This window comes from Aedes aegypti, chromosome 2, assembly GCF_002204515.2.
Source record: "Aedes aegypti strain LVP_AGWG chromosome 2, AaegL5.0 Primary Assembly, whole genome shotgun sequence".
Taxonomy (NCBI): Eukaryota; Metazoa; Arthropoda; class Insecta; order Diptera; family Culicidae; genus Aedes; species Aedes aegypti.
This window is the reverse complement of record NC_035108.1, coordinates 18320938-18334605: the sequence shown is the minus strand read 5'-3', so window position 1 is coordinate 18334605 and position 13668 is coordinate 18320938. Positions and strand designations below refer to the sequence as shown.

Genomic DNA, 13668 nt, shown 5'->3' with positions numbered 1-13668 from the left:
CTTTCTAATAAACACTATCATTGCTGTTTTTGCAACCGTATTATAGTACTAGACAGAATAAAGTACGCATTGGCCGTTTTTCATACAAAGTACTCAAGTTTGGCGATCTGAATTTCGGCTTCTAGTAGTCCGATTCATCAGCAATTTTTACCACAGCTCAGAAAACACATGAATTTCACTCAAATGAACATGTTTAATATTTGAATCAACAATGGATTAATGGAAATCTGTAATTTTGTGAAAAGTTGCAAAACATAATTTTGGAAATATTTTGAAAACGATCAGTGTCACTGAAAAGCGTTATTCAACAATCAAATTATATTATTTTGCAGAAGGGTATATTGCTCTAAATATTTCCATTCAAAAAATTATTTCTAATTCAAACTTCATATTTTTTGTCACAATTTGAGATTTAAGATGTTTTAAAAGTTTGTTCATGAAAAGCTCTGAATTTCCAGCTTTGGATATTTGAAGTGGTGAAAATTTCAGGTCAACCAGACTTCTAGAAGCAGAGATCAAAAATACCAAACTTGACAATTTTGCATGAGAGAACGGCCAATGCGTGGTTTATTTTGTGTAGTGCTGAATCTCAACTGCCGTTTTTCGACTCAAATCGTTCATTTAAAACGATAATAAAATTTACTGATTTCTGTCTGTCTATATTGATAATAGAACAAAATCTGAGAAAATGTCTTTGGGAAAAGCATTTGGGGATACAATACATTCCGGTAAACCGTTTATTCGGGGAAATGGTTTTCGGGAAAAATTCCTTCGGGGAACTGGTTTTCGAAATGTTTGGGAAATGTCGGACAATCGAAATTGACAGGTGGCGAGTAGTTTGCATGTATCGTTTCTATGGGTGGTGAAGTGAAAATTTTCTTCCGCATTCCTGAGCGAAATTTGTGCTTCCTTTAGTATTTGAAATTATGTAGCGATTTTGAACTTGAAATCTTGTATGTAAGCTTATTTGAAGAACTTAATCGAATAATAAGTGATTTAAACCAATCCAAACCTTCAGGCAAAGTGTGTGAGACATAGCTTTTTCTAGCATCCTCTAGTCAATACAAACTCATCAGCTGTCACCTGGTTATTCGCGCATGTCCAAAAACATTTAGCCTGTGAGCCATTAGTTGTCGTATTATAAAAATTGGATGTCAGTTTGGTAATTTTGTTCTACCTGTACGCCTCCACTTGTCTAAGCTTTCGCCCACAATTCACCGTATAATAGTCACTGTCTAGCTTTCACTGTTCAGTCTGAAATCTATTTTTTTATAATACGACAACAACACAGGCTAAATGTTTTTGGTCAGTCGTGAATAATTCTTTAGATCTGAAGAAGATCCAAATTGGAATCGAAACGTTGGAGCCAAGAAAATAAATTTGTGAGCCCTTTATAACACTGCAAGCCAAAAACGATTATGTAATACCTCGCTTTTAGATACCTTGGTCCAAATATAACACAAAAACATTTTCTTTTGATTTTTTATATTCAATATTGTAGATGAAAGTGCCAATCATTAGCCGGATGATTAGAGTCCGAGGCTACATAGCAAAGCCATGTTGAAGATGTCTGAGTTCGATACCCGGTCGGTACAGGATCTTTTCGTAATTGAAATTTTCTTGCATTCCCTGGGCACACGGTGTACTATATTAAGATGGTAATATATTCCGAAAACTGACAGCTACTTGACGACATCATTCTTATCCACCTCGAACAAAATTACAAAAAATCTAGTGGTCGGGAAGGTATATGGTACGATAGGAGTGAATGAAACTTGATATTTACATCAGTAAAGAGCCTGCCTTGTTTATTTTTATGCCGTGCCTGGGCATAGAGTATCATCGTGGCAACTTTGGCAAAGATTGCTCTCAGTTTATAAGCAGGCTTTGTCCCAGTGGGGACGAATATTGAAGATGAATGTTTGACTTTGTTTTTCAACTAAAAACACGTTTGGAAATGGAGTTTTGCCAGCTTTCCTGAAAGCTGGACCTCTGTGCACCCGCTACACCACGTGACGCGCCCAGATGACTAAGAATGGGAGGACTAGCAAGACGATGCCAGGAAAGCCAGGGAAGATTGTGCTTCGATAAAAATGGAAAAGCACGTTCCTCTTGGTAGGCTCCAACTTTTCTGCAGCTCATCGATATGCGGCTCCTTTCATTCCACCAGCACCGCATGAGTAATCGAACCAATTCTAGTACAAAAGGTCAAGCATTCGTTCTTGGGGTTCGCTTCGGTGGTAGGCGGTGAGAATGAGTGTCTCACGGTCGTCTCGTTGACTGCACAGGACAGCCAATGATTTCGTCATAAGAGTTAGCTAAAAGTCTAAAAATTGGCAACAAATTTCTACAGACAATTTGATCGACAAAATGCCAAAATGAATCATGAAGCTTTCCAAGTAGCGATGTACCCTAGAATGTCCCTCAGCAATTTTCGGGGTTGTGCTCCCCTCCGCAAGCAAACCTGCCCTCGACATTAGCTAACCATCGATCCACCCCGCCGAGCTGAAGAACTAACTGGGTTATCCGAGTGGGAGAAAATGATGATGATAAGAACGCTTCCATTGTTGTTGTTGTTGTAGGTTCCGTTTTCGAGGATGAAGGAAGTCGCGATGACACGTACAAATCGTCACTGAATTGGTAAGCAAATGTAATAAGTGTGGAAGATTAGGTTAGGCTTTCAATTGATCAACATTGCGTAATTAATATTTGCGCGAAATTCGTTTACGACGGTATCGGCGTCGAGTAAGAAGAAGATGATACACGCTATGTCTAAACCAGCACTGCTGGTCCAGCAGATTATCGAAATCTAATGTACCGTAAATTCGGGTGAAATTGATCGGTAGGGTGAAATTGATCACCCTATCACACGATTTTATTTCTTACTAATAGAGCAGAAATATCAATGTCAACTGTAGTAAATGGACTTTGTTTGTCTCAACAATGGTCAAATAGTGTGTTGTGAAGTTTTTTGAGTTAAAGAATGCTTGTTTCGATGAAAATTGTGTAAAAATGCATAATCATGTAAGGTGTGGTATTCACAGACTTCCATAAACTTCTAGTTCTAAACAAGGATGTGAACATAGTGTCAGCGTAAAAGTTTTTGAGGATGCTTAAAATATTTCCCCAAAACAGATTTTATCATCAAAATTCGTAGCAATTCGTTCCTTTGGTTATAATAATAGAATTTCTGTTAGTTAGTTTGAAATTCCTTTGGAAATTGCCTACATTCAGGCGTTTTACGCGGTACTCTAGAAATTTAATTACGAATTATCTCCGTAAATATTGCATTGTTAAGAATTTGGCAAGCATAATCGGATTCAGGGAGCCCAAATTAAGTAAGTAGAGTTGTTTTTGAAACTAACAATAATCACATTGACAAGTGATCAATTTCACCCCGAAATGGGATTCCCCGATTTTTTATTTTAAAGATATTTTTTAGCATCAAAATCACATTTGTTAGAAAAAATCGTTACATGAACCAATGAGGCTCACCGTCGTACTTGTTTTCCTGCACATTGACATTGACAACATTACAGAACACAGATCAGAAAAACGGTGAAAAATGATCAATTTCACCCGAAATTACGGTACTTCGATTTTGTTCCGCTAAAGTGCAGTAATTGGGTCATATATTCATAATCGAAAGGTTTTAAAATACTCCATCGGTGAAATTTCGTTTTTCCACTTTTTGGCTATTTTTTCATATACAGTCTATGGAAATCATTGACAATTATGTTTTCCTACACATTTCAGCCCATACAAAATGTATGGGAAAAATTTCACCGATAGAATATTTTGAAAACTTTTGATTATGAAATTATAGACCAAATACTGTTACCTAGCGGAATCCGAAAAAATCCAAGGTACATTCGATTTTTATATTCTGCTGGTTTAGACATAGCGTGTGATAAGTGAGGATATTTACATATTGTGGAGATGAACCAAGCTGAAAATGTCTCCTACAAAGATAATAATAGGGTCCTAAAGCCCTGTCTCAATTTCAGTACCAAACGCTTATGTTTAGGTCAAAAACACATTTTTACTCAATTTTTTAATGTTTTCCGTTGGTTTGAGTCCAAAATTTTTTTTTTCATGTTCTTTTAGATTTTGTCACACCCCTTGGCTTAAACTCAAATTTTGAGTATATTTTGTTTTCCGTGTCCCTTCCGAAATGTCAGATAGGAACAACCCCAGTGTTAAAACTAAAACCCCTGTGGTGTTTTTGTCGACTAAGCGAACGTCAAACATGATCAAAAGTGTCAAGGTTCATTTATGGACCCAATTTTTAAATTAAAGTTTAAACATGATATAGCCGTTATTTGAGCGGGGAAAAATGCAAAAGTAGTTGCAGTAACATGCTCTTTCGTGTTATTGAATAAAAACAAGATTTCATTAAAAATGTTAGGACCCAATTGTAACCAATCTCGGACGCGACTATTGTAGGGATTAATTCAAATTTAATATGGACGCTTCCTCTTTACAAAGACACGTTATTGTGAAGGGGTCATCGAAGAAATTTCGAACTTATAGCGGTTTGAATGAGCCAAGAATTGTAAAAAATCGAGGGTTTCTCAAAAACGTTTTCCACTATACTGAACTAGAGTTTTCAAACGAGTATAATTTTAAGCATTATAAAAGATCAAGCGTGCCTGTTTCAGCGAGAATTACTCAGGGCTTAAATTCAATTCCCATTCATGGAATTAGGTCTATGAAGCATTTAGGTTCATATTATTCATGATAAATATTCCAAATGTTGTTGCCTTAAGAGGATATTTAATGAACTTACTTAAGAATTATGCTAAAAATAATACATCATTAAAAGACTTCGGTTGATGAGAATACGGATTTTAATTAAAAAATAATTAATAAAGATAAAGTGAAGCGGTTTAAAAACAAGTCGAAAGTTTGAAAGAAAATATATTTTTGAATCCTTTATGGTAAGCGAATTGTTTTTAATTTTGATTGACATTGATTCTTCATCAGGGCTTAACTGCATTGATCGATATCTCTTCATGGTTGCTCTTTTTGCATTATTGCAGAAAACTGATTCACTTTTCATAACATGTTTTCGTATAGTAGGATAAAGAATCACTATACCTTACTTCATGAACAAGAAATATTGCAAATTTGTTTAATTTGGCGAAGTTGTTAGCGGAAGTGTTAAATTTCATAAATTGTCAAATATGTCTATCAGATCTTATCTCAGAAAAGTTGAACTATTGTCCAATCAAACAGATTTATATCGGAAGTAATCCTGTTATTGTAGCATTGAATTTTGCAAAACCATATACTACAATAAGTTCAACCAATTAAATTCTTGGTTCAAATATCAGGGTTGATCGTAGCAATTTTTGCAACTGTAAGTATGATTGGTCCCATAATAAAGTACTATACCATTTTGGAACATATACCAGCTCCAGTTTCGCTGATTGAAAAATAGTGTATTTTTGTGAATCAGCTTTACTAGTTTATAATGTACAGCTATCCTGGTAACGACGGGGTTGGTGGTCGAATAGGTACCGCTTCTGCTTCATAAGCAGAAGGGCGAGGGTTCATTCCCAGGCCTGTCCATTTCCTCGCACTTTATAGTTGCATCTTTCACTTGCTTCTATCTTCCACTTTTAATCTATCACACTGAAACTATTCGTTCATAGCAATCGCTAAAAATAGAAACGAACAAGGGACCGTTTCTTTAAGTATCCATTCTTCCATCATTATAGCACGCCTTTTCTTACGCCCAATACATAGGCTGTCTGCTAACTAAAAGCAAGTCTCTCTGCCATAAAAATACCCTACCCTATACCTTCCCACATGAACTGGAGTAGATGCAGGGGTATATCCGGTCTACTAAGGGACCAGTTTTAAATGCAAATAAATACTGGAGTAGCAACCACAAGCGGCCAATCAAGCACAAGCTCAAGCTATAATGAGCAGCTACCCGGTTAAACAATATTGCGAATATTCTATTGAATGTTTCTAAATAAATCGCTGAAGATATATCTTAGGACAAAGACTCAGATAATCCACTAGAATAAATCACTTTAAGGTTCCTAAATGAATCGTTGGAGGTAATCCAGCGTTATTCAGTAGTACATAAACGGATTATCTGTTCATATAAGAGTAAATATTTGAAGACCTATCAAAAGCCTGATCATATGAAGAATTTGGGTAAAAAAGCAGGATAACAATTCGTGCGGTCAATTTTCATTCCTGCAATAATTTCCTCAGGCTGTTATTGCTATGAAAACGTAATTTCAATAGATCATAATCAGCTTTCCAGCATATAATATAAGAAATCCTATCAAAAGCCTGATAAAAAGGAGAATTCGAGTAAAATGAGTATGATAACATTCCGTGCGATCAGTTTTAATTTCAGCACTCATTATCTTAGGCTTCTATCACTTAGAAAACGTTATTTCCATAGCGGACTGTTCATTTTATAAAGTGGACACTTTGTTTATGCTATATCTTTTTTATTTATTGATAAAATCGTAATCGGTTTTCTGTGTATCGTTGACCTATTATTCTAAAATGCTATGAAAATATAAAATCTATGAAAATGCTTTTGGTTGAAGAGCTAAATAGTTTTTCCAAAAACTCTTAAGGCTAAGTAGCCCGTCATTCGTTTTGGCAACAATGATGACTTTTCAGCTTGCATTTCAATGTGATAATACTCAGCCTTGATAGTTTATATTGACTTGAAAAAGTATCACTGTACGCTACTTTTTCAGCTGAGTCAGTGCAAAACCAACTGATTTTCTTTGATTCGAAATCGTGAGATGAATTAGCAACAATCATCAACGACCCGTACAAATTTCAATGATGGCCTACTTCGCCTTAAAAAAAGCTGTCCGTCAAAGTTTAACATTATTTTTCGCAAAACAAAAATCCTTATTTTTATGAACAAATTGTATGTTTGTATCCTTTACTATTCTACTAAAGGTAAAGCTTAAAAATATCAATTATATTCCACCATTCTATGACATTAGGTAACTTTAGTGATTTACCCATTTATGGCCAAATTTGCTGATACACCATCCTTTCACTCCCAGCAAAAGAGAAAAGTAAAAAGCGTGTTCAAAACTAGTTTGGATTACTAAAGAAACTATATTAGTATAAACGAAAGCTAAATCGTGAGATTAAACTACAGTCTTAAGTATAAATTTTACTGTTTATGGTAGTTTTACTAAAAAGTATCATACTTTTAAAATCATGTACGCATATTTATCGATCTACAGAAAATTGTAAACAGTTTTCTCCGAATTTTTCAATTGGTAATCTCAGAATAACATATTATGAAAATAATATGTGGAAAATAAAATCGATTTTATTACAGCAGTGTTGCCAATTTTGATGATTGTCAATGTACTTTGATAGGTCTTCTAAGAATAAAACAATTGTGTTTCTGTTGTGCTTTGAATGTGACGTGGGGACTTACTAAGTAACTCTATGAAGGCGTAAGTTATTTTTCATATTAATACTACACAGAAAAAAATATTTAATTTTCAATGTGATGTAAACTGAAGTGTACTGTGAAAATAAATCAAATTCGTGTGTTGTTACAGCATCATGTAAATTTAAATGAATATACATTCAATTTTCAACTAGAAATGGTTGCATATTACATGATCGTGTATATTTAAAGTAAATTTGATTGAAAAATAATTGATTGGTCGTTGAAATTTAGGTTTATTTTGATGCTCCAAATATGTGCATGAAAATAAACTTAAATTTACAACATATTTTTAGCTGTGTATATTAGGACTTCCGTCAGGACGTACTTTTACACAAAAAATTCTACTCATATCAATTCCCATCAAATTTAAAAAAAAAATTTCTTTAAAAATATACGGGAAAATTGATTTTATTATATCTGTAAAACTATTGCTCCAAAAATAGCTTGATTTTTTCCATCAGGCTTCTGATTGATGATGCTTTCGAAAAACAAGCCTTTTTTGAAAATAGAAAATATAAATTATCGAATTTTCCAAGCCAATTTCTTACAAACATTGATTTTGATAACCTCAAAAAATCGACCGATCTAATCGTTGTTCCATATTCGTGTGAAATTTAATTATTTTGGAGAATTTTTATTATCACAACATTGTACAATACTAGTCGAACGATGTGCAAAAAACCGATTGAAATTTCATTGATTAATAAGAAAGATACAGCATGCACAAGGTGTCTACTTTATAAAATGAACAGTCCTTCAACCGTTTCCCTGTATATAATGTGATAAGTCCTATCAAAAGCTCAATAATAATCGGGTTTCAGTTCCTGCACACACTTTTCTATGCAGTTCTCATTCAGAAAAATTTATTTCAGTTGCTCATGATCTGCTTCCTAGCATATTATATAAGAAGTCCTATTAAAGGCCTGATAAAATTGGGAATTTGAGCAACATTAGTATGGTAACGATCCGTGAGCTCAGTTTAAATGCCAGTTTTAACTTTCTTATACACCTATCGCAACGAAAACGTTATTTCAATAGCTTATAAAAAGTTTACTTGTATATGAGCATGAGAAATTCAACCAAATACTTGATAAAAATGTGGAATTAGGGTGATATGAGCAGGGTAACAACGGGTGCGGTCAGTTTTAATTCCTGCACTCACATACTCGGACTGTTAACGATCGAAAAATGTTACTTTAAAAATGTTAGCTCATAAACAATTTCCCTGCATACACTATGAGAAATCCTACAGAAAACCTTATACATTGAGGAATTCGGGTAAAATGAGCATGATAACGATTTTCAGTTTCAATTCCAGTTTCCAGTTCAGTTTCAAGGGAATACTCTTTCCTAGACTCCTATCGCTTAGAAAACATTATGCCAATAGCTTGTGAACAGTTCCCCCGAATATAATATGATAAAACAAATGAAAAACCTAATAAAATGAAGATTCGGGTGAAATGATTATAATAACAATCCATGCGGTTAGGTCTAACTCCAGCACTTTCATCTTTATACACTTATCAACTAAAAACGCTATTTCAAAAGAGTGTACCCTATTAGGCATAAGGACGTTGAGCATAAGAAGATTAGGCATAATGGATGTTAGGCATAAAATACGTTGAGCATAATGGACGTTTGGCATAAAATAATTTGCGTATGTGCCATTTGAAACTCGTCATATATCGATAACTGTTCGGATCGATTTACAAATTCCATTACGCTGATGGAGGTGGGTGTCCTTGAGATGTAACATCTTATGAAAAATAATGCAAAATTCATACAAAAAGCGTTACGAGGGGTTGAGTTGATCAATTGGTCATAATTTTCGGTGTTATGGAATTTAAAAATGAACCCGTTATCGCAAGATATCGAAGAAGATTGTTGTGCTTGGATATTGCTATCATGCTAAAATCCAGCTCAATCCATTTCTGTAAATATCCATTTATATTTGTGATGTGCAATCAAAATGTTATTTGTTTCCAGATATGTTTATTTAAGTGAGTATATGATTTAGTTTGTTATACTGCTCTTACATAATTGCGTTAATTTTGAAGAAGATAAATCTTTCATATAAATATTACTAATTATAATGTAAACGATTAGCTTGAAAACAACATTCAATAGTCAAATCAAGATTTTTTGTTAAGATGGGTGACACAATCTTTAACAATAATTTGTTGATAGTATGACAACCTCTTCTTGGCTTTACATTCCAAATCCGTGTTTACTCATCAATTTAATGTAGAGAAAACAGTTAAATTGCTTCATCTGCAACCAATTTTCGATGATTTGCAGTCATTTTTTATCAGCCGCATAGTAAGTTTTACCGAATGCACTTTGAAAATATTTGAAATTTTTCGAGTTTGAAAAGTTAAAATCTGATTTAGTATTTATTTTAGATACAGAAGTCAAGTTCAAATTTTATATAGCACAGGTTTCAGCATTTAGCATGGCGTGCATTCAGATTCATTCAGATTCAGATTCCTGATTTTATTGCACAGAATTCCTACAACTAATCTGATTCCCAAGTATTCCAAATAATCATTCGAAGCAAGTTGAAATGGAATTTTTTGTTGAAAATATCTACATTTACTATTCCAATAACTTTTAGAACAGCAAGATTAAAAAGAACAACATATTAATGAAAGAAGGAGATTTTTCAAACAGCCTTTTCCACCAGTCATTGAATTAACCGTATAAGTATGAAGAATAGCCTTTGATTCAAAGAAGGGAAAATGTATGATGGAAATATTGAGAGCAATAATGACAATAATTGTTGAATTAGTATGCCTCGAAAGATATAGCCTTCAATTTGAAGAAGGGGTAATCTCTGATGAAAAAATGGCCAACTAAATGTGTACAACAAAACTCAAAAGATGAGCAGCAGGTCGACGCTGTACATTCTTGTTCTTGGGATAGAGCCCCAACTCAAATTCTTAGCGTAGTGTTCTAAGAGCACTTCTACAGTTATGAATCAAAAGATTGCTTTGCTAAAGTAGCCATTTTGCATTCTTATTTATGCATGATACGCGAGCACGATTATACTTCATGGCCAAGTGCAGAAAACGAAAAGATCCTGGATCGACTAAGAAACGAACTAAGATACCTTCAACATGGCTTTGCTCTATGGTCGTAGAAGTTATCACAAAGCTAATGAAGACCATTTACAACATTGTCATGTTGATTACTTAATAAAGTTTAGTCCTAGAAACTGAGTTCAAAGAATTTTCAACTATGGGACTGCTGCACCCAACAGCATTTCAAAGGACTTACTTTTGATTTTGAAGTCCTTCACAATTTTCAACAAAAGTCAGCTCACATTTCACATAAACGATTTCAATATTTATTTGGTAATTATGCCTATCGTATATATGCCTAACGAATTTATGCCTAACGTCGTGCCTCTCGGTCATCTGCACACTTTGAAGGGAAGACGTTAAAAATAAAACAATAAGACCTAAAAAAATACTTAAGTCTAAATCGATTGGAAATTAAATAAAATATCGTCGATGAAGCTTATAGATTGGACACATTTTGTATTTTTTGTTTTTGTGAAGTAACGTTCGATTAATCTAATTATAAGTTTTTTTTTTTTCTAAATCATCTTCCCGAGCTTTGCCTTGCTTCAGAGATATTTTTTTTAATGTTCAGCATTTTCAATTTTGATGTTGAAAATATCATATTCAGTCGACAAGCATTGGAATTCCACGACTTTCCTATAAAAATAGCCTTAATCACAAGATTTTCCGATAACATTTGCTTACCAATGTCAATGAAAGGATTTCGAATTTTGGCATGAGACTAATTTCCGTTCCGATCTAACTGTGACCTAACTGCGGAAATTCGTGTCGTGCCATAATACTTAAAGCTATCGTAAAAATCATAAACAATCCAATTTTTAAAATAAATAAAACTCTTTAATAAATTTCAAATAATTCAAGCCCACTTTATACAATTATTACATTCAGTATCATAGTACTTATTCAACTAAAAACACCGACTATGTTCCCTACGCCTCTTGTCGATAAGAATTTTGGTTCTTTTGGCCGATGTCGAAAATGAAACGAGAACCTTTGAACACAATCAACATGTTCGCACAGTTTGTGGCGTTATTCTAAAAATCTAACGTTCTCTTCGTTTCCGGTCCGATTCCAAACCCCACTTACTAACTAGAGCAGTATCCCATCTACCTAATAACTGGTTCGGTTGACTAGTGCGAGGAATGTTTCTCTCCTGTTTGTCCTGTCTTTTTCAGATACGTTCTCATTTTGTTCCCTAAAATCAACTCCTCTCAACTCGATTCTACAATGATTTGGCATACAATATCTACGGTTGTTCGCGTTTGGACTCTGCTTGCTTGCTTGCTAACTACTAGCTATTTTCCTATCATATTTACAACTAAAACGAAACAACACAGTAACTAAGTAAACTAGATAGTGGAACGAGTTCCTTAATGATCGTGAACGACATTTACATAATTTTGATATTAGGTTTTCATTTTTTTTCCCTAAACATTAATATTTAGTAGCGACATCTACTAAATTCAGTAACCATTTAAGCACAGGAGGTTCATCTAAAGTCAGTGATGAATTGTGTGCGTAGCCGGAAGTTCCCTGCGGTTGCTTACAAACTACACTCGCACAATCGCAACATGGCAAGAATGTAACGACGGAAATCGTGTGAAGAGTTATCAGGAAAATTGTTCATCGCTCGTACAGGTGCAGTAATTTTCGTTTTATGTGTTGTGGTAGGTCTAGCTTTGGGTTTTTTTTATGATAAGTAGATTGCTAGAAAGACTATCAAAATGATGAGTGTTATCGCAACGCACACGGCAATCAAGACTTTTTTCTGCAAAGAAGTACAAAGGAGAGAAAGTAAGAAAAAGAAAAAAAAAAACGTAAGAAGAAAAGAAAAAGGAAAATTTAATTAATGACACCGCGATAAGATAAGAACGCCACACCGTTTGCACATTGAGTCTTGTTAGGCAAAAGACGACAACAACCGAGAACCAAAAAAAAAGAATGAAAAACAGATGGCGTGTAGAACAACAACGACTGCGGCTTAGACAGATGACGACATGGAACACTAGACCGGTCGAAAATTATTTAGGTCTTGAATTGTGGAATTTTTCGATAGTAATCATTTGCGAATGAACCATTAAATCTTATGCTACTGAATTGAACTATTCTTTACTTTGAAGCAATTTCATTACACATTATCATAATTTTGTACCAGTCTAATAGTAGTGGATAAATTCAAACCCAAACGACGAACAAGGATGGATGATAACTTCGATGATGGTCATTTAAATGCCAAAGGGAATGAATAATTCACCAAAAGCGGCGTTCACAACATTTTGCATCATTCGAGGACCTATTTACACTACCAGCAACGCGGGTGGCAGAAGATATGTGAGGAAAAGCACAAAACATTAGCCACCACAATAAGCGATGAATTTTCCATCAACACAATTTGCAGTACGGCGACAGGCTGCGGCCTTTCCCAACAACAACTAATGGTTACATATTACACACTAGAGGTGATGGTGGCTGAATGAAAGATTAGGAAATGAAGACATACCAACAAACAAAGAAAGACAGATCACACTAAGATACCACCACAATAACCTTATCCTTTGATATTTTTGCCAATATGTGCAATCACGTTTTAATGAGTTCAATGTTCATTATAAATAACATCACAAAAACATTATTTTTTTCCTTATTCTGTTCAATCACACCGCCAATCAATAATAGAAAAGACACAGAGAACGACCATTATAAAACAAACGACAACCAACTCTCATTAGAGAAAACGATACGCAATGTTTTCCCTTGTTTCTGCCTCGTTTTCTACAAGAATCACCAAATGACTCAGAATGATCCAAAGCATTTTGAAGAGTTGTATATTTGTTTGTGGACCGAGATTATATTTTCTTTTAAACGTTGGTAAACTTCCAAAATATTGCCAAACTTCATAAAAATTGATCTAATGATTAAACTTTTTAGTATCATCTCACATACCGCTAGTTGAAAAAAAAAACACGTGTCCTCTCTTATGACAGATGTAAATTTCTGCCTTATTAGACGATTATTCGATAAATGGGACACTAGTTTCGAAATTTCCTTAAAATCAACATAAAGTAAGACGTTCAACCTAACAAAACAATCCAAATTTCTAGTTGAACTCCAACAGTTGTACATAAT

At 34.2% G+C, this 13668-nt stretch overlaps 1 protein-coding gene across 14 annotated transcripts in view; it reads right to left on the bottom strand.

Moving 5' to 3' along the window:
- The window catches only part of LOC5576630 (syntaxin-1A), a 208713-nt gene that overhangs the window by 40506 nt on the left and 154539 nt on the right, over positions 1-13668 (bottom strand). For 3 of the 14 annotated variants that reach the window (XM_021840068.1, XM_021840069.1, XM_021840070.1), the window contains one exon: positions 11358-12310. The exons of the other annotated variants lie outside the window; for them this stretch is intronic. In XM_021840068.1, the coding sequence (XP_021695760.1) occupies positions 12298-12310 (13 nt within the window). In that variant the 3' untranslated portion in view covers positions 11358-12297. Of the gene's footprint in view, positions 1-11357; positions 12311-13668 lie in introns of those variants that run through there. 14 annotated transcript variants of the gene reach the window in all.